The 19959-nt window shown below is 53.7% G+C and overlaps 1 protein-coding gene across 3 annotated transcripts in view; it reads left to right on the top strand.

The window, feature by feature from the left end:
• Window positions 1–18605, top strand: part of NF2 (NF2, moesin-ezrin-radixin like (MERLIN) tumor suppressor) — a 128108-nt gene extending 109503 nt beyond the window's left edge. For 2 of the 3 annotated variants that reach the window (XM_056821533.1, XM_007490518.3), the window contains 5 exons: window positions 4123–4340; window positions 5063–5168; window positions 5346–5476; window positions 5821–5980; window positions 16505–18605. In XM_056821533.1, the coding sequence (XP_056677511.1) occupies window positions 4123–4340; window positions 5063–5168; window positions 5346–5476; window positions 5821–5980; window positions 16505–16555 (666 nt within the window). In that variant the 3' untranslated portion in view covers window positions 16556–18605. Of the gene's footprint in view, window positions 1–4122; window positions 4341–5062; window positions 5169–5345; window positions 5477–5820; window positions 5981–7375; window positions 7425–16504 lie in introns of all 3 variants that reach the window. The other variant, XM_001380149.5, reaches the window with a different exon arrangement.
• Window positions 18606–19959: the final 1354 nt, after the last annotated feature.

Here is a 19959-nt window from a genome sequence, read left to right as displayed (position 1 = left end):
GGATGACTGTATTACAAGCTCTCTGCTCCTTTACAGTAGTAGCTGCTTAATCATGTATGATCCTGACTGACTTCTTGGTACTTCAGTTTTTTCTGTCTGGCAACTTGAAGTACTTTTCCCTTGAACTGGGAATTCTGGATTTTGGCTGTGATATTCTTGGAAGTTTTCATTTGGGTATTTCTGAGGAGGTGGAATATTTCAGTTTCTCTTTTGTCCCCTGATTCTAAGATATCAGATGGTTTTATGATTTCTTGAATTGTGATATTAAAGCCCTTTTTTTATTCACGGCATTCAGGTAGTCACTGGTTCTTAAATTATTTCTCCTTGATATATTTGCCAGGTTGTTGTTTTTCCTTTGAGACCTTCACATTTTCCTCTATTTTTTTTAGCATTTTGACTTTTAAAATTATTCTTTGATTTCTCATGCATTCATTAGCTTCCATTTGGCCAGTTCTGTTTCTCAAGAAGTTATTTTCTTTAATAAGGTTTTGTACCTCTTTCTGAACTGTTAATCTTCATGTCCTTCTTCTCTACTTTTCCTCTTTCTCCATCTACTTTTTTTTGGGGGAGGGTCCTAGAATCAATACTGTGTATTGGTTTCAAGGCAGAAGAGTGGAAAGGGCTAGGCAGTAGGGGTTAAGTGACTTGCCCAGGGTCATCCAGCTAGGAAGTGTCTGGGGCAAGATTTGAACCCAGGACCTCCTGTCTCTAGGTCTGGCTCTCAATCCACTGATCCACCTAACTGTCCTCTCTCCCTCTACTTCTTTCTTTTTTTTTATTTAAAAATTTTTTTTTAAATTTATTTTAGTTCTTTTTAAAACCATAGCTTTATCTCTTTGGGGTATTCTTGTTGGCCTTGTGACCAAGACCCATTTTTCTTTGAGGCTTTGGGGTTTGTTTGATTTTTGAGTCTTCTTTTCTTTGAGTCTTGAGCATCCCTTTTCTACAATAGCTGTTTGTGGAGGGATTCTTTTTTTGGTTGTTCATTCCTTGAGTCAATTTTTTTTTCCTTTGGTTTGATGTTTGTGTCAAATCTATATACTTCTTGGGGGGTAGAAGGGGATATTCAGCCTGAGCTACTGACCTTTTATATCCATTTTCCTGCTTGCTACTTTCACAACTCAGACTGAAAGGCTGCAAGTTTTCAGGGCCCCCAAAGAGATGTAATCCAATATAAGCTCTGCTCACTGCCCTCTGTACTGAGCTTTGCAAGTTCCAGGCCTGGGTTTTAGTCTGTTCTACTTGTCTCTTATTGGGAGTTTCAGCAGCCTCTACTGACTCTCCAGGAGGTTCTGTGAATTTGAAGTATCTGACCTGCCAACTCGTTTTTGGTCTGGGATGATGCTGTCCCTGCCTCATCTCCTGGCATCAGAGCCACACAGCTGCTCTTTGTTCCCCATATTCCCCTTATTCCTTGCTCAGTACACAGCGAGGGCCAACACAATTGCTTCTTTCCACCCTAGACCTATGACCTGCAGCTGCGTATTGCCCACAGAGCTGCCCAGTAGCCCCCATCCCTTCCCCCAGCTCTTGTTATCTCCTGGAATCTCTGTTCCCAGGCTTCCTGCTCTGGTCTATTTTCTTGACCCTTTCTCAGTCTTTGGGTGCTAGAATGCTTCCTGCCACCTACTACTTCTGCACACACTCCTGGCCAGCCTCTATCCCTGGTGTTCCCCCACAGACTGCTGGGTCTATCTCCTTAAACCATGCTGGGCTGGAAAAATCACTCCCTGTGACTTTTCCTGGAATTTTCTTATCAAAGTTCACTCCGATGCATCTTCTATATCTTTGTGAAGGTTTTGGTGGATGGAGAACTAAACTCTAATGCTGCCTCTCCCTCCACCACCTTGACTCCTTCCTTTAGCACAGCATGAAGGTGCTCCTTTCCCCAGCAATACATATGGGTTTCCCCAAATGTTGTTCTTCCAGTGGGGTAGAGGGAGGAAAGCTTCTCATTTCCTTTTTTTAAAAAATATCTGTCATCATTTTAATTTTTTACCAATGACATGTAAAAACAATTTTAACATTAATTTTCTAAAGATTAGCATTCCAGATTCTCTCCATCCTTACCTCTCCTTATTGTAAAGGCAAGCAGTTTCGTAGAGGGCATACATGTGATATTATACAAAACATAATTACATATTGGTCATGTTATAGAAGAAGATACATATTTTAAAAAACCATGAAGAAATAGCATGCTTTGATCTATGTTCATACTTTATCACTTCTCTCTCCAGAGGTAGATAACATTTTTCATCATCAGAATTTTCTTGTTCTTTATATTGCTGATAATAACTAAGTCATTCGGAGCTGAGCATCCTACATTATTGCTGTTACCATGTACAACGTTCTCTTGGTTCTGCTCCCTTCGCTCTGCATCAGTTCATGTAAGTCTTCCCAGGTTCGTCAGAAATCATCCTTCTTGTCATTTCCTAAAGCACAGTAATGTTCCATTGCAGCCATTTACCAAGCTTGTTCAGACATTCCCCAAATGATGGGCATCCCCTCAGTTTTCAGTACTTTGCTACCCTAAAAATAAATGCTATAAATATTTTTTACAAGTAGATTCTTTACCCTTTTTTAATGTCTCTTTGGATTATAGGCCTATTAGTGGTATTGCTGGGTCAGTGGGCATGCATAGTTTTATAACTCTTTGGGCCTAGTTCCAAATTGCCCTCCAGAATGGTTGGATCAGTTCACAACTCCACCAGCAGTGCATTAGTGCCCTGATTTTCCCACATCCCCTTCAACATTTATCATTTCCCTTTTCTGTCATCTTCGCCAATGTGATAGGTGTGAGGTGGGGCCTTGGAATTGTTTTAATTTGCATTTCTCTAATCAGTAGTGACATTGAGCTTTTTTCATATAACTGTAGATAGCTTTGATTTCTTCACCTGAAATCTTCTTGTTCGTATCCTTTGGCCATTTATCAACTGAAGAATGACTTGTATTCTTATAAATTTGACTCACTTCTCTATATATTTGGGAAATGAGGCCTTTATCAGAGATACTTGCTATAAAAGTTTTCTCCCAGCTTTCTGCTCTCCTAATCTTGGTTGCATTGGTTTTATTTGTCTAGGAACTTTTAAATTTAATATAAGCAAAATTAGCCATTTTTACACCCCTTACTGCTCTCGTTCTCTCTCATTAGATTTTAAATTCTTTCCTTATCTCAGATCTGGCAGGTGCGTTTTTCTATGCTCTCCTAATTTGCTTATATTATTAGCACCCTTTATGCCTAAATCATGTACCCATTTTGACCTTATCTTGGAATATGATGTGAGACATTGGTCTATATCCAGTTTCTGCCAAACTGCTTTCCAGTTTTTTTCAAATAGTGAGATCTTGTCCCAAAAGCTTGGATCGTTTGAGTTTATCAAACTCTTGGTTGCCATGGTGATTTGCTTCTGTTTATTGTGTACCAGAGACAGCTAAGTGGTCCAATGGATAGAGCATCAGCTCTGGAGTCAGAAAGATCTGAGTTCAAATGTGGCCTCAGACACTAGCTGTGTGACCCTGGGCAAGTCACTTCACCCTGCTTGCCTCCATTTCCTCATATGTAAAATGAGTTGGAGAAAGAAATGGCAAACTACTCCAGTATCTTTGCCAAGAAGACCCCAAATGGGATCGGAAAGAGTCAGACACAGCTGAAGCAACTCAAATATGTACCTAATGTATTCCACTGATCCACCACCTGTTTCTTAGCCAGGGCTAGATTATTTCGATTATAGTACCGATTCAGAACTGGCATGGCTAGGCCACCTTTCTTTACATTGTTGTTTTCATTCATTCCCTTGATATTTTGACCTCTCTTTTCCAAAAAGCTGCTCAATGTGTTTCTGAATCTGTCCCCAGTAGCTCGCTAGCATCCGTGGACCTTGAAAGGTTGCAGGGCACTTGGGAGATACTGTCTCCCGTGGTCTTCACCGCCCTGGAGACGGGTGCTGTTATCATCTTCATTTTGCGGTCAAAGAAAGGGCCCCGTCAGGGGTGACACGGCGGAGAAGCTGCTGAGGGCACTTTGCGCTCGGGTTAATGCCCCCGCAGCGGCGGCCCTCGTGACCCCGAGCTCATTGCCTCTGGTCGGAACCCGCCTCTACCAGAACGCTCTTAACCTTCCAGATGCGGTCCGAGGAGACGGCAGACCTGCTGGCGGAGAAGGCGCAGATCACAGAGGAGGAGGCCAAGCTCTTGGCCCAGAAGGCAGCCGAGGCTGAGCAGGAGATGCAGCGGGTCAAGGCCACGGCCATAAGGACAGAAGAGGAAAAGCGCCTGATGGAGCAGAAGGTGCTGGAGGCCGAGATGCTGGCCCTGAAGATGGCCGAGGAGTCGGAGAGGCGGTGAGCTGCCCTCGGGCACGGGGGGGGCCGCTCGGTGGGGCTTCTGGCCTCTCCAGCCCCTGAGCCACCTTGTTCAGATGCTGGGGGTGGAGAGTGGATACCAGGGACCCCTGAGCTCCCCCGAAGTCCCTACTTGTCCACTTCAGAACGAACTGATCTTTGTTCTGAGTAACTTCCGGTTTACAGCTGAAAGAGAGTGTCTCTTTGTACGTAGCAGGAGGCTCCCTCCCTCGTGCCGTTTTCAAAATGTAGAGCTGGCCGGGGGGGCCCCAGTCAGGCTGCAGAGCTCCAAGAGCAGAGGAGCTCCCCCAGGAGCTCGGCCCGGATTCCCCAAAGGAGACGGGCAGCTTGCTTGTCAGCATGTTTCCAGGTGTCAGAGGACGGCCCTGGCTGCCGGCCTCCCAGGAGATGATGTGCCAGTGCTGCCCTGCAGGCAGGGTGGGGGCTGGGAGGCCTGCCGCCATCTTGAAGGTTCTGGGCAGTCGCTGTGGGCTCCCCAGAGCTTGGGCCCAGGAGAGCCCAAGCCTCTGGTGCTGCAGAGGAGGGAAGAGGCGCTCCACGAGGGCAAGGGCCTTGCCTGGGCCCGCCTCGGTCCTGGGGGGCCGAGCTGGGAGGCAGCCCCCGCTCGTCTCTCCCTTCACCGCCTGCTTGTGGGCCTCCCTCCTCCTTGCCCGCTGCTCACCCGGCCCTTCCCGGGTCCCGATCTCTTCTCTCGCCGCTAGAGCGAAGGAGGCAGACCAGTTGAAGCAGGATCTCCAGGAAGCCAGGGAGTCCGAGAGAAGAACGAAGCAGAAGCTCCTGGAAATCACCAGCAAAGCTACGTACACGGTGAGCACCTCGAGCCCGAGGCCCGAGCTGCCCTTTGGCTTCCCAGAAATGCCGGTGTGCGGCACGTACCGGGAACGGAGGGGCCAGAGGAGCTGCCGTCGTGTGGCAGAGGGTCGCCCGGGGCCCGGGGGCGCTTTGGGGCGTCAGCAGGCCCGCTGACCGGAGCTCTCTCCCCAGCCGCCCGTGAGCTCGAGCACCGCGGCTCTGCCGGCCGACATGCCCGGCTTCACCCTCATTGGCGAGAGCCTGTCTTTCGACTTCAAGGACACCGACATGAAGCGGCTCTCCATGGAGATCGAGAAGGAGAAGTAAGTCCCGCTGGGGCCGGCTTCCCCGAAGCGGCTGATGCAGGGAGCAGGACCGCGGGGCGAGCCTGCCTTCGTCAGCCGCCCAACGCTCCGTCGGGGCGCTCCTTGGGGCCCAGGCGGAGCCCGCCGAGATCTTCACGGGGGGGGGGGGGGGTCCCTCTGACTGCACGCAGGTGCCGCAGCGCCCCGGCAGCCGAGGAGCCTTCAGACGGGCCCTGTCCCCGAGGAGCCCTGGCTGGCCGAATCGGGTTTCCCGGCTCTGATGGGGGAGGGGGTGTCTCTGGACCGGACCTGTGAGGGCCGTGTGAGCCCCGGTGGCCTGACCGCTGTCTCCTTCCCGGCAGAGTGGAGTACATGGAGAAGAGCAAACACTTGCAGGAACAGCTCAATGAGCTCAAGACGGAGATCGAGGCCCTCAAGCTGAAGGAGAGGGAGACGGCCTTGGACATCCTGCACAACGAGAACTCTGACCGGGGCGGCAGCAAACACAACACCATCAAAAAGGTACCCTTCCCGAGGGGGGCGGGGCGGGAGCCGGGAGGGCACTTCGTCCGGCAGCAGCTCGTGGGGCCGGCCCTTCTGTCCTGGCCATCAGGCCAGGAAGTGCCTGAGGCCGGATTTGAACCCAGATCCTCCCGACACCGGGCCTGGCCCTCTGCTGTGCTATCTAGCTGCCCCGACAGCATGGAGCTGGGGGAGGGGAAGGTGCCCGGGCGGTGGGCCGAATCGAAGGCCCTGACCACGCAGGGTTCCTTTTGGAGAGCTTTGCTGGAGCCTCTGGGGCAGATTTGGGGAACAGAATTCAAAGCTGGGCTGGACGTGTTTCCACAAATTCTTCAAAGAAACGGACCGAAGAGCCCAAGCCCCGGGAGGCCCGAGCTGGACCCTCACACGCCAGGGTTCCCGTGTTCTTCTTCCCAAAGAAGATAACCCCCCCCACCCCAGCGACTGCCTCCTCTGTCCCTTGGGGCAGGCAGCCCACTTGACCCCTTGGGGCCAGTTTCATTGGATGAAGAGGCCCCAACCTGGGAAAGAGCAGCCCCAGCAGCTTCCCTGCCCCAGTCAGTCAATGGCAGGACACTGTCCTTCTCTTAGGAGGCACCAGGCCACCCTTTCTCTTTGGGATGGGCCAATCATTTTACAGGTGGGGAAACTGAGGCCCGGGGAGCAGATGGCATGGTTCAAGGTCAGACAAGCCGCGGGCCTCAGATCTTCTGGCTCTGGAGCCAGCGTTCTTTTCACCCTAGCTTTACCTGTCTCGAAGGCCCTGACCTAATTTCCTGGAGCCGCAGCCCGTTAGTATTTGGCCGGGCAGCTGGGTGGCACGTCGGGTAAAGCGCCGGGCCTGGAGTCAGTTCAAATCCTACCTCAGACGCTTCCTAGGAGGGTGGCCCTGGGCGAGTCACTTCACCCTGTTGGCCTCCGTTTCCTCATCTCTCAAATGAACTGGAGAAAGAAACGGTGAACCCCTCCGGTGTCGCTGCCAAGAACACCCCCTACGGGGTCCCAGAGTCAGGCACAGCCAAAAAGTGCGCGCTCAGTAGCCCTGTTAGGGCCAGGAATGGCCACGAAAGAGATGCCGCTGCTGGGGAAGGCCCTGCCTCCTCTCCCAGGCGGAATGGTCGGAGCTGGAGCGGGTCCCTGGCCCCCCGGGCTGCCGGGTCTTTCCCTGATTGCATCCAGCCAGGACACAGGGAGGACGTGTGTGTGTGTGTGTGTGTGTGTGTGTGTGTGTGTGTGTGTGTGTGTGTGTGTGTGTGTCACAGGCCAGACAGAAGCAGCTGTGACGGGCCGTGTCCCAGCCTCGGCGCGCACGGGCCGCGGCTGGGGACCAGGAGCTCTGCTCATATCACACAGGCCTGTTCTTGTTTCTGTTCTCGTTTTATTTTGCTGGTTTAGCCTCAAGCCCAAGGCAGAAGACCCATCTGCATTTGAGCCTTCCAAGAAGGTACCGTGTGTGTGGTGACGGGACTGTAACACTAACCTGTGCATGAGCTTGCCTGTCCGCGCCCGCTCGGCGGCCTCCCTCCCCGCCCCCAGGGCTGCTCAGCAGCTGCATGCAGGGGGGCCCTCCCGGCGTCCCTTGGGGGTGGACGGAGGCCTGCCCTCCCCCGCTGGCCTTCTGCAGCTCCCTTCCTACCCCAAGCAGACACCCTGGGCCCCGGCCTTCCCCAAGGCGGGGAGTGAGCGCGTGGCCTGAGGACACCCACGTTCAGAGCCGTGCTGTGCGCAGCCGGTGCTTGGTCAGACGCTTGTTGGGTGGATGGAGCGACTTGTTTCTGGTAAATGAGCTCGAAATTCCTTTTAGTCCTAAAATCCTGCGAGTCCAGGGGCAGCGGATGGAGCCCCGGCCTGGGCCCAGGTCTGGCCTCTGACTTCTAGTTTGGTGACCCTGGCAAGTCCTTTAACCCCAGAAAGGATAAATTGAGGTAACAGGATTCTGCTCAATAGTTTACTGTTGCGTAGAAATGTGAACCTTGTGTACTTCCGGCTCGCTTTAGGACTTGTTTTGGCCACACTTGCCACCCTCGATGCCCTCTCCGTCTTGGGGGCACTGGCTGGAGCTCTCCTGCGGCCAGATGGCCACATGTGACCACTCTTGCCCATAGTGGGCAGAATGGCACTGAGAGTTCCGTGGCCTGGGGTGGCAGGGGGGGAACTGAAGAGGGCAGTGGGTGAGCCGAGGAATTTTTTAGTGTTTCAATTTTTGCTGTTTTTCAGCCTTAAACTCGTAAAACTCAAGTGTTTTCCCCCTGCCATAGAGGGCTTCTGTGTCGTTCACTGCGTGGGAAACTCCAAACCCTATCCTTGGGGGAAGCCCTTCTTGTTTCCTCTAGTTTAAGGCGGCTTTTTGCTTTTGCTCAGAGGTTATAGGTAAAGGGAAGAGGGAGGCTGACTTTTCTTCCCTCGTCCAGGACTGACTTCCTGGTGGAACTGAAGGGAGGACAGATCTACAAGTCCCTCTTGGGCCTGAGTGAGTCTTGGAGCATGGCCTCCGGCCTGGAGAGGTCACCCGGCCACCAAATGGCAGAGGCCAGACCCCAGGTCCTCTCTGCCACTTAGAGTAGGTGAGAAACTGAGGGGGGGACAGGAGGCAGGCTCTAGCTCACTAGTACATGATGACGGGGATGCAGGGTTGCCCGGTCTGGTTCGGGGCTTGGGAGTCTGTTTCCTGATCTCTTTGATCTCATGGACCCGTTGATTAGTGTGGCCGTGTTGGCCTTTCCATGAGTCAGAGCCGCCTTCCCTTCTCACAGGATTTGTTATGGGTGGTGCTAGGTGGGCCCAGCACTGTTTCAGGGCGTCCCAGAACAGTGAGGGTTGAGTAGTGAGCGGTAGAGGAGACAAGGCCGTCCTTTGGGCTCAGATAGGTCACTAGCCCACACCGTTCAGAAGCTTCCCTGAAGACCATCAGAGGGCTCTTTCCCAGGCTTTGCTCTGAGTTTGCATGAAAAAAGGGTCAATGTTTCCACTTAATGTGATTTTGATTGGAGGCCGGAGTAGTAAAATGTGTGTCCAGAGGAGAGCTTTAGGGGTCTGAGGGTAGAAGAACCTCTTTTTTAAACACCAAAATGGTTTCCATCTCCAGTGCCAGGCTAGAGCAAGGAATGTGAGATTCCCTAGCATCCGTGCCCAGCCTCTTCTGGGCCAGGGAGACATGAAAGCCCAGCACCATTTGTAATTTTGTCGGAATTCACCTCTCGCTGGAGCTCTGTTGGTATCAAACGAAACCCTAAAACACCTCAGGAAATAAATAAATCACAGAACAGCAATCGCATATTCATGAAAGGCCCTGGCTGCAATTAAAACAAATGGCCTCAGCCACCTTGGTGACCTCTGCTCTGCCCAGCCTGCTTTGAAGCACTGGCTCAATGCTTTATGCTTAATGATGTGGAATCCCTCTTGCTGACCCCAGCAAATAGAGGTTTTGTGTCCTAAACAAAGTGCGGGGACAGATGCGGGACCAGCTTCGAGCAGGGACGCCAGATGATATGTGGCTGACCATAGGCCTCCTGCTAGAACCGTGAAGAGCCCAACTGAGCAAAAACTCAATGAATTCCTCAAGACTGCTTCCGCTGGTAGAGATCTGGATGTCAGGCCTTGGCTTGTTCCTAGTCACTACCCAGATGGCATCTTTAAGGAAATTGAGGGGCTTGTTCTCCGTCAAACTAGTCCCCTCTCTCATGTGGTGTTGTTTTAGACTGGAACAAGAAATGGCTGTGGTTTTCGGTTGGTTTGTTTTTCCTTCCTTGGATTTCCCCATCAGGCTTTGGTTGGGTGCATTTTCTAGGTCTAGTTGGAAGAGTTTTGTAGTGGGAAGAGCTCACTCATACTTTCTGCTCCTCCACCATCAGCACTGCAGCTTTGGGTTTTGGTTTTGTTTTTTTAAATCAATCTTCACCTTCCATCTTAGAATCAATACTGTGTATTGGTTCCAAGGCAGAAAAAGCAGTAAAGGCTAGGTAATAGGGGTCAAGTGACTTGCCCAGGGTCACACAGCTAGGAAGTGTCTGAGGCCAGATTTGAACCCAGGACCTCTCATCTCTAGTACCTGGATGTGCGCCTCACCACTGCAGCTTCTTGAGCAGGATAGTGCCCTGGTCAGAATTGTGCTTTGGGAATATCATTTTGTCATCTATGGGTAGAATGGATTGGAAGGGGGGTAGAGATTTGATTCAGAAGGACCAGTTAGGAATAGTTGTCATGTTCTGGGCAAACCAAACTATCCTGCTTCCCAAACACGTTCTACCCTCTTCCATCTCTGGGCCTTTGCTCACCCCTTTCCTTGTGCCTCCCCCATCTCTTTAGAACCCAAGTTGGGTGCCACATCCACCTTAAAGCCTGTCCTGAGATGAAAATGATCTTTTCCTCCATCTCAGAGTTGGAGGGCATCTTGGATGTCTTCTGGGCCGGCCCGTATCTAAGCAGGAGCCCCTACAACTGGTCCTCTAGAGTCTGCTTGGAGCCTTCCATTGAGAGAAAGCCTCCCCCTGCCCTTCAGGCCATCCTTTCTGCTTCGGGAAAATTCTGATTGCTCAAGAGAATTTCCTTCCATTAGACTACACTCTACTTCTTGACAGTCTCTCCCTAGTTCTGAGCTTTGGGACCAAGCAGAATCTGCCTCATCTTTCCCAGCCCAGCCCTTCAGATGCCTAAAGAGACCCTTTCAGACTTCTCTCCTCCCTGTCATGCAACCTTCCATTCCTTTGCCCACTCCACAGGTGTTCTGGGTCTGTCACCATCCTGAACCCCTGCTCCTAGGCATGGCATGGCTTGTACTTGATACGGGACCTGATCCATGGGTACGGACCTCTCATCTCCTTCCCTTGGAGCCTGTCGCGTTCTTGGCTCATCCTGGACCACAAGAAATCTCTAATCTAGCTTTGCCTCGCCCATCCTTTGCATGTAGGATTGAGGAGCCCAAGTTTGGAATTGTATGTTTATCTCCATGAAAATCTCATCTGCATTAGCTTTGTCCATAGGCCTTTTGGGATTCTGGCTCTTATCATCCCGACAGTTGGGTCTGTGAATTTTACAAGCCCAGGGAACTCCATTCATCACATCCCTTCCAGTTGGCATCCCCTGGGCTCATGCATCCCATAGCATTTTGTACGCACCTTCCTTGTTGTCTTTCTCCCTCCTCCTTGTATCGTAGATATCTGTGTCGTTTTCTTTCCTACCCTGGCATCGTAGAGCCCTCCGTGCCTGTGTCAGAATTCTCTTTCTTTCCCTGGTGCCTGGCATAAGGCCTTATACATGATAGGTACCACGTAAACACAGTATGTTGAATTAGATAAATATATCTGAAGGAAAGAGGTATTCTAAGCTGAGGAAAAGCGTGAACAAAGAAACAGAGGGCAACAAATTCGAGTCTAATTGGGGGTTACAGCAAGGAATTCCATTTGAAATATAGGGTCTCTGGAGGAGAGTAATAGAAGGGACCCATCTCATAGAGCCAGTGGAAGAGTGGGGAGCCATTGAAGATTTTAAGTAAGTGGGTGACATTCTAGTGGTGCTTCAGGAAGATGCATCGAGTAGCACACGTGTCCCAGTTGATTTTCTGCATCTGGGGCAAGTACAGTGAACCAGAGCCCAAGGATTCAAGCAATAATCCTTTTTACTAAAAATGTGTTCCCGTACCCCAAGGTAAAAGCGGTTCCCAAGGCAGTTGGAAGCAGTTCAGGACAATAGAAACAGCTCAAAAGTGCCCTAAAGGAGATGTGGAGATTCCCTGGGGTCTGAGGAACCCGATCAATGTCATAAAGACTGCTTTTGTACTCTGGTTGCCCAGGGGGCCCATGACAGAGTGCCAGTCCCCCACGAAGCAGAGTTATCAGCTTCCTCAAGCCTGCACCAATATTTCATGATGCACAACAGCCCCAGCATGGCGGTCAGCTCCCAATTCCACCTGTTTCTTGGCCCACAACCAAATCGTAGGATGGATTGGAGGGGGGACACTGAAGGAGGGGGACCAGTTAATACATTATTCATGTCAAGGCAAAAGAGCACAATGATCCTGAATGAAGGTGGCAGAGATAGAAATAAATGGGAATGTGGAAAGGTAGGGATGATGGGAAGGGTGAGAGAGAAACCTCAAGAATAGTGTTCAGATGTTGATGGAGGAAAATGAAGAGGAGGGCAGTTGGGTTAACAGATTTCTGCCTCTTTGGGAGGTATCAAAGAGCCCAAGAATCTATTCCTCTTGCCTACAATCCATTTGGAAAGTGGCTTGGGATAGTACTGTGGGTCCTCTTTGTTCTAATGAATGGTCCCACTTGGTTTCCGGGCATGGAGGGGAAGGTGTTTGGTGTGGCACTGTTCCTAGCAGCTGATGGTGAGGCTGTGATGATAGAAGAAATGAGACACCCAATTCTCCCCTGGTCGGAGCCCTGCCACAATCTCTCAGATGAGCACTGGTCATTTCACAGTGGTGTCACTGGCTGGAATTTTCCATCCAAGGAGCCCAAAGAACCTTAGAGATATCACTTAGATTCTCACCAGCCTTGGGAGATGAATCACGGTTATGATCACGGTTTTCAGGGGGAGAAACTGAGACACAGAGTTGTAGTGGGCCTGGACCAGTGTCATAGGATGAATATGGGACAGTCACAAATAGGCTCTGGGCCTGCCTTGCAGAAAACACCATTTTGTCTTGGGCCACTTGACCTCGATTTGCTGCCTTTGCTATAATCATTTCACTTCCTCAGCAGTCTTTTTTTTGTCAGACAAAGCCCCCCAAAGGAGAAGCATTTGGGAGAGATCCTCTGGAATTTCCCAGAGCAGCCTTTGCTCCTAGGACTGATAAAGGAGATAAACCCAGATTCAGTTTGTTAATGAGGACAGAATAGGCCTTAAATTCTTCCTTTGACTGGGGCAGACAAGTGAGTCATGGCCTGGGTGTGAGGTGTTTCTATCTGTGCATTATGGGAAGCTATTTCTTTAGATGAGGCTTCCTCCCCAACAGAGGCTGATTCCTTTTAAAATGGAAATCCCCTCTAGTACATCCATTCTTCCTAGTTTAGAAGGGAGATGTTTATTACGCCCTAAACCCCTGATTATATTGGTGCTGAGGGGTGCGGAATCTGGCTCTCCCCTCTCCACTTCAAAGCCCACCCGCCTGCCTTCCTGGCATTGCTGGGTACCAGAGCATCTGTGTGCCATTTTACAGATTCTCCCTCCCCTGCTCCTTAGTGTTCAGTATGTGGAGAAGGAGAGGGATTATAAAGGGATTCGGGGCTTGAATTTTGATAGGACAAGCAGATTCCAGGGCCTGCAGTCATTAGCTTTGTGTTTGGAAATGGTGCAATAATGGGGATTTTTTTTTAAGTGAATTAAACTGGGGTCCAGCTCCAGCACCCCTCCATCCCCTAAGGATTCAGGAATTGAGAAGAAGCCACCAGAGGGTGGTTGGAGGGATCTTGGCCCTGGGAGTATTTTTTTCTCTCCACTTAATTGTAATGCTTCCTCTCTTCATTGGGGAACCAAAGTGGTGGTGGTGTCCAGCGCTCCACCCTCCATTGCTGTAGGAACAAGATTATCACAATGCAGCCTTGGAAATCAATTTTCTCTCTGTACTGATGAAAATGTAATTTATTCTTAATCAACCAGCCTTGCTGCTGTAGGCTGCACCCTGCATATACATTTATTTATCCTCTCTGACACTCTCTGCCCTGAACAGCCTCTGAGTAGGGCCCAAAGAACAGAGTGAAGCCATCTTTTTTCTAGGAGATCCCCTTAGTAATAAGAGGCAGAGAAAAGAGCCAAGAAGGAGTCAGATGTTGGGTGTGAATCTTGGCCCTTCTCTGTTGATGTGACCTGGTCCAAGACACTTATCTCAGAACTCTCCTTATCTGTAAAAGATCAGCAGTTTGCTTAGGGCAGTGATGGTGAGCCCATGGCACAGGTACCAAGGATGGCATGCAGAGTGCTCTCTGTGGGCATGCAGCCACCCTCCACCCTCGCAGATCATTACTAGAAAGGCAGGACTTGAGCAAAGCTGCTCCCCTCCCCCTCTCCATCACCTCCCTTTGCCCAGCAGCCAATGGGAGCCCTTCCTCCCTCCCCTATATGGGACGGGGGCGGGGGGGGGGTGGCACTCCATCACTGGCTTAGGGGGACCCTGAGACTTTCAAGGAGTCCTCAAGATCTAAGTGATCTCCATAAACATAAGCCACAGAAGCAAAAGCTGGGGGGGGGGGTAAGGGTCCCCCAGGGTGGGTGGAGCCCCGAGCCTGAAATGAGAAGGGCCCACAGTGGCCATATGTGTCTGGGCCTTTATCTCCCAGCCAGTAGCTCCCCGTACACAGCTCAGAGCTCCCGGCTCTTCATGAGAGCTTCCTGGCTCTGTGTGGTGCGGTGCGGGGAGAGCGCTGGCTGGGTGCACCCTCCTGGGTCTCCGATTCCTTATTGTGGCAGAATCGCAGGAGCTCTGAGTGGCACAGGATGGGTGCGACCGCATCATCCCCAAAGCCTAGCGCAGCAGTTTGCACACAGTCGGTGCTCTGACTGGCATGTGGCCTGCCTCATGGATGTCCAAGGGCCTCTCCAGCGCTGCTTCAGGAGGGCTGTCGAGGAAGCCGGTCGCCTCCCTTCTGGTTAACCAGGCTCTGGGAAGATCCCTCCCCGAGTGATGCCCCGAGCTCATGCCTGTGGGAAGCCCACGATTTCCTGCTCCTCCAGACATGGCGGCCTGAAGGGAGACTTCTGGGGACAGGCAGCCCCTGGCCTCGAGCACTGGCAGGCGTGCCCGGGAGCGGGAACCACAAGGACTTGTCCCGGGCGGAGGAGGGGTCTGGCAGTCGGACCCAGGCTGTAGGGGGAGCAGTCTTGGCTCTCCTCAGGGGGGCCAGAGGCTCGTCTAGGCTTTCTCACCTGTAGCTCCTACTAGCCCGGACTCTCAGGGAGGGCCTCTGCCGTCGCTCCTCTCCGCGCGCTCTTTTTCTGGAGTGGAGGCAAGGCTGCTTCTGATCGTCACAGCCGGAGGCCAGGCCGGGGCTCTGCAGAGGGAGGATGTTGGGAGCACGAGAGCCTGCCACCACAAGCCCATGCTGGCGTGCCGAGGAACCCCCTTTCCAGTGCAGATTGGTGCCCAGCGCTGCCTGTCGTCTGAGCATTGCTCTGGGCACCAAGGGTGCCACCCAAGTGTGGAGTGTTAGAGGCAGGATTAGAATCCAGGATTTGGGGTCTGGAGGCCTGACGCTGGGGGACCTTGGGCCTCAGTTTCCTTCTGCATTAAGGAGGGGGCTGGGGGAAAGGTCTGAGGCCCCCTCGGCTATGGCCTCGGTGAATGCTGGGTGCGAAGTGAAGAGTCCAAAGGAGGGTCCTTGTTTCTTTGGCATGGTCGTGCGGGACTCGGCTCCCTTCCCTACCACTTTTTCCTTGGTCGGTGCAGGGAGTAGATCTGGGCGAGTGTAGGAAAAGGAGCCCCCATCAAGAACAACTGAGGGTCCTGGGGGTGGGGGGCCTGAAGGAAACCTGAGGCCACCTTCTAAAGCTTTAAGGCCGGGGATCTGGCAAGATTTAAAGAGCCAGGCCTCAACTTGTCCTGTCTGGACAACACATTCAGCCATTCCCAGAATGACCAAGTGGGGGGAGGTGCTTCTTTCTTTGGGGGGCTGTTTGTGGTGTCGGGGAATCCTCGTGGCACACCAGAGCTGTGACAGAGCCTGCCTGCTGCACGTCACTTAACCTTCTGGCCTCAGTTTCCTCCGTTGTAAAGGGATGGGGGTCGGACTTGGCTATTATGTGCTCTTTAGTCCCTTCAGACTCTCAAACCTGTGAGATCATGACAGCTTTTTAGAGCTCGAAGGAATGACCCAGGGCAGCCCTTTAATTTTGTAGAGGGAGAAACAGGCCCCAAAAGGCACAGAACTGAGACCACAGTAGTGCCGACTCTCCTGGGGCCCACAGACCGCCTGCTCGGGGGTTGTGGTGGCCGCCTCTTGTCCCAGGGCCTGGTGGGGAGGATGGCGCTGCCTCTCCAGCTCTCCGCCCCAGCGCTTTGGCTTTGCCTCTGGCCTTCCTGGGCCAAGTGCTTGGGGAGCCGCCGCTTATCTCCCGCCCCAGGAAGAGCCAGGCTGCATCCGCTTTGTCTCTGTGGCCCCAAGATCAGGAACATGGCTTCAGAAGAGAGTGGAGCGGCTGGTCCTTCTGCCCCCGGGACTTCCCCTTCCCTACGCCCTGCAGGCTGGCCCACGTCCATAGTCCCTCCCTCGGGCTGGCCCCTGAGGGAAGAGCCCCAGAGGAGTGCGCTGCAGCCCTCCCCAGGCTGAGCCTCCTCCCCGGTGGTGCTCCTCCGTCCGACTGGAGCGAGAGATGCCACCTGAGCACATGCCTCTGCTCTGGTCGGGCGGGACGGCATTTCTTTGCTAACGTGCTTTTGCCCGTGTCGCCTGCAGTGCGGTGGCCGCAGCCTCTGGGTTTTGAATTTGGAGGAGAGTCTGGACCCTCCTTGAGAGCGCCGGCCTCTCCCGGAGCCCTCGTCCCCTGTCCGAGCCTCCTTTCACCTCCTCCTCTGCTCTCTTACAGCTGACCTTACAGAGCACAAAGTCCCGCGTGGCCTTCTTTGAAGAACTCTAGACTGGCGCGGCCATCCCAGGAGCGAGCGGCCGCCTCTGCCCGGGCCCAGGACGCCTTCCCAGCCTGCTCCAGCCAAGCGGCGGCCTTGAATTCCAGCCCTTGCCAGGGTTTCTCGGGGGGGATTCAAGGTCAGCCCCGTGGATGTTTAGGACGTGCCGTCTTCTGCCTGACGTCGGCTTGTGCTCTGCCCACGGGCTTCACGGACACCTTGGCCTGGCACTCTGGCTCCACGTGGTCTCCGCTGGGCAGGCAGATGCCAGTGCGGGTCTCGGGGCAGATGGAAGCCCTGGGGAGCTGTTCTGGGGGGCGGGAAGATTGGGGGATGTGGGTCACTGCCCCACGCCAGGCTTTCGCAAGACCCTTCCCATCCGGGAAAAAGCATTGAGCTCGCGAGAGCACGGCTCCCCGGTGGCCCGAGGATGTGCTTCCGCTGCCAGAGCCGGGTGCAGGAAAAGCAGCTGGCTGTGTGCGAAGGAGTTGGGCAAAGAGCAGCTGCAGGTCTTGAGCCTGCCTCGGGCCAGTGTCCACCCCTGAGGGGCGCGCCCCCCCAACCCTCCTCCCTTCCGGGCCTGACTGGCCATGCCAGCGTTGGGGAGAGCTTCCCCTTTAGACGCGAGGGACCGGACATTTGGGGCCTTCTAGTAACCCGGCCGATTTGGCACTGATTTATGTTGTCTTCTCCCTGCTCTGTGTGTTGAAGCCTCTCCTGCCCCAAGCCCTTCTGCGTCCTTTCCTCCCCTCAGTGTGCCTGGTAACGTGTTGTGCCCGCAGTGGGCGCTCAGTAATCGCCCCTTGATCAACGGCCCCTTGCCAGGTCAGTCCCCCGGCTGAGCTCCCTCCCAGCGTGTCCCAGCGGGATTCGAGCAGCTCCACGGCTTCGACTAGAGACATCTTCCCCCTCTCCCGAGTGTGCCCTGGGGAGCCCGAGACCCCTGCTCAAGGAGGGGGCCGGTTCCTGGGCAGCTCCCGTCCTCTCTGTCCCTGAGCCCCTCCCGGCCGATTCTGTCCTTCCTGCCGGCAGGGAGATGGCCACGAATGTGAATGCAGGAGCTCGGCCTGTGCCTGCTGCCGCTGGGTCATCCGGGCTGGGGGCAGGCGGCCTGGCCTGCGTCGCTGGTGAGGGGCCCAAGGAATCTGCCCCGCCAGGGGATGGGGCTCTGCTCCACGGGACCACACCAGCTCTGGCCCGGCCCCCTCCCAGACCCGCTGGGGGGCGGCTCTTGCCTTGGGGGAGCCCCACACTTATTTAATTAGCAGTGAGGAGCCAGTGCTGCCCCGGCCAGAACAGGTTCAAAGTAGGAACGCTCTGTTTGAGATGTGCGTCACCCCAGCGGGGGCAGGACCGTGGCCTTCCTCAGGGCCCTTCCTGCCCCGGGCTTTCCGTTTCCTGGACATCCAAAGCTTAGCCAAATGCTTCTTCTCCTTTAAGAAAGAGAGCCTGGCCGGGGGGGCAGGAGAACCCCCGACTCCCCTGTTCCTCGCTGATCCAGGCCGTCCTCCCCAGGGGCAGAAGCACGTGGGGGCCTTGGGGAGAGAGGAGAGCCATGGGAGCCCCTTAATTCCACTCAAGAAGAGACTACCCTGTGGGGGTGGGAGCGAGCAGGAAGGATGCTCAGAGATGGCCCCACATCACCGACAGCATCAGGGAGAATCCGCAGTGCCCAGGCCTTCCCCAAGTGCGTGAGCCCGGCGGCCCGCTGGCAGCCCCCACATTCCGGTGCTTCCGGTGAACGTGCATCTTGTGCGTCTGTCTCTGTGTATCTCTGTCTGCAGTACAGCCAAGCCCCCGGCCCGTTCTCCTGCCCTCTGTGCCAATTTCCAGTCTGCCCCTTTGCCCGCCGGACCCTCGGCCGGGCCGGACCCCCACGTGGACGTCTCGTCCAACCCCCTTTCAGAGCAAAAGTTCGCGGTTTGGATTTGTACGGCCTGGCATGGGGCTGGGGGGTGAAGCCCCCTCCCCTGCCAGGGTTAAATCCTGACAAGCGTTTTCTATTCCGAGGGGTTGTTCTATTTTAACTGATTGTTTTAATAAAAATTCAAAGCTGTAAAAGTCTGTGGTTGTCTTGGAGATTAGAGTTGGGGCCGTGAGCCGCACTCCTGGGGAGACGGGGCAGGAGCCCAGGACTGGGGCTCGGCGGGCCCTTCTCCAGGTTCTGATCCATGATCCCGTCGGCTAGGAATTCTGGGTAAAAGTGACCCCCTTACTTAGGGTTGTGATGTTGGCCTCCCACTGGCCCGAGACGACCCTCCAGCTCTCGGGGTCCAGCGTTTGGACGATACAAACACCCATTCCAAGCCTGGCGTGCGAGGCCCAGTGCTTGGGGCAAAGATGTGTGCAGAGAGCCGGACCGGCCTTCCTCCCGGGGCTGTGCCCGTGCCGGCCTCAGCAGCGATGCCGCTGTTGGCTTCTCCCCTGGAATTTAGCCCTGTACGAAAGGCAGGCCCAAGGGAAGATGACACGAGATCCCCCGTGAGGGAAGAAGCAAGGGGAAGGCCCATTAGGGTCACCCGGCTAGGGAGGGTCTGCGGTCAAATTTGAACCCAGGACCGCGAATCTCCAGACCTGGCTCTCTCCACTGAGCCACCAAGCTGCCCCTCATTCTTTTAAATTCGTTTCAATCTTTGTGAGTCCAAGTTCCCTTCTTAGCCTTTCTATGCCATGGGCCTTTTGACAGTCTCTGGACTAATGTATTAAAAACATAAATCAAATCCAAGAGATGGTCATGGGAACCGGTTCTTTTGAAATAGTGAACAAAATGTTTTTGGAAGTTCAAAGACTGCAGGGGAAGAACCTTTGGACCCCTGCCCACCCCACCCCCACCCCCGGAGGCTCTGCCCGTCCACCGGTGGGGTTCTTGGGTTGGTGCTCCATCCATTCCCATCCATTCTGCTGCCAGTATCATCCTGAGACCCGCTCTGCGGCCTGGGATGCTCTTCCCACAAGCCATTTCACCTCTGATGTCCTGCATGACGGGGGGCTGCCCCGGGGCTCCTATCACCCCGGGAGCTGACAACATGGCGGCAGCCTGTGACACCTTCCCCCCCAGGCCCTTTGGGCAGGCTGCCTAAGTGGAGAGGCCGGTGGGTGCAAAATGCAGGCAAGAAACCGCTCTCCAAGGAGGGACCTCTTGGGCTTTCCAACAACCTCCTTAGGAATGCTGTTTGCTTGATTCTTCCCAGAAACTAATCAACCCAGAGCAGCCTTTGAAAGTAAATACATTCTCCCTGAGCCTTCCTCTTCCACCAATGGCATCCTGGCCAAGTTTGGGCTTGGCTTTCAGGGGGATGATTATGGCTACAGAAGCTCAGGAAGATGTGAGCCAGAGCAGTCCATAGAGGGGTTGGGAGCCACTGACAACACCCAGGGTTTTTAGATGATCCAAGTATTTCAAGGGGACTGCCCA

The sequence above is a fragment of the Monodelphis domestica genome, chromosome 3 (genome assembly GCF_027887165.1).
Source record: "Monodelphis domestica isolate mMonDom1 chromosome 3, mMonDom1.pri, whole genome shotgun sequence".
Taxonomy (NCBI): Eukaryota; Metazoa; Chordata; class Mammalia; order Didelphimorphia; family Didelphidae; genus Monodelphis; species Monodelphis domestica.
The sequence above is the reverse complement of the archived record's forward strand: the minus strand, read 5'-3'. Positions and strand labels throughout refer to the sequence as shown.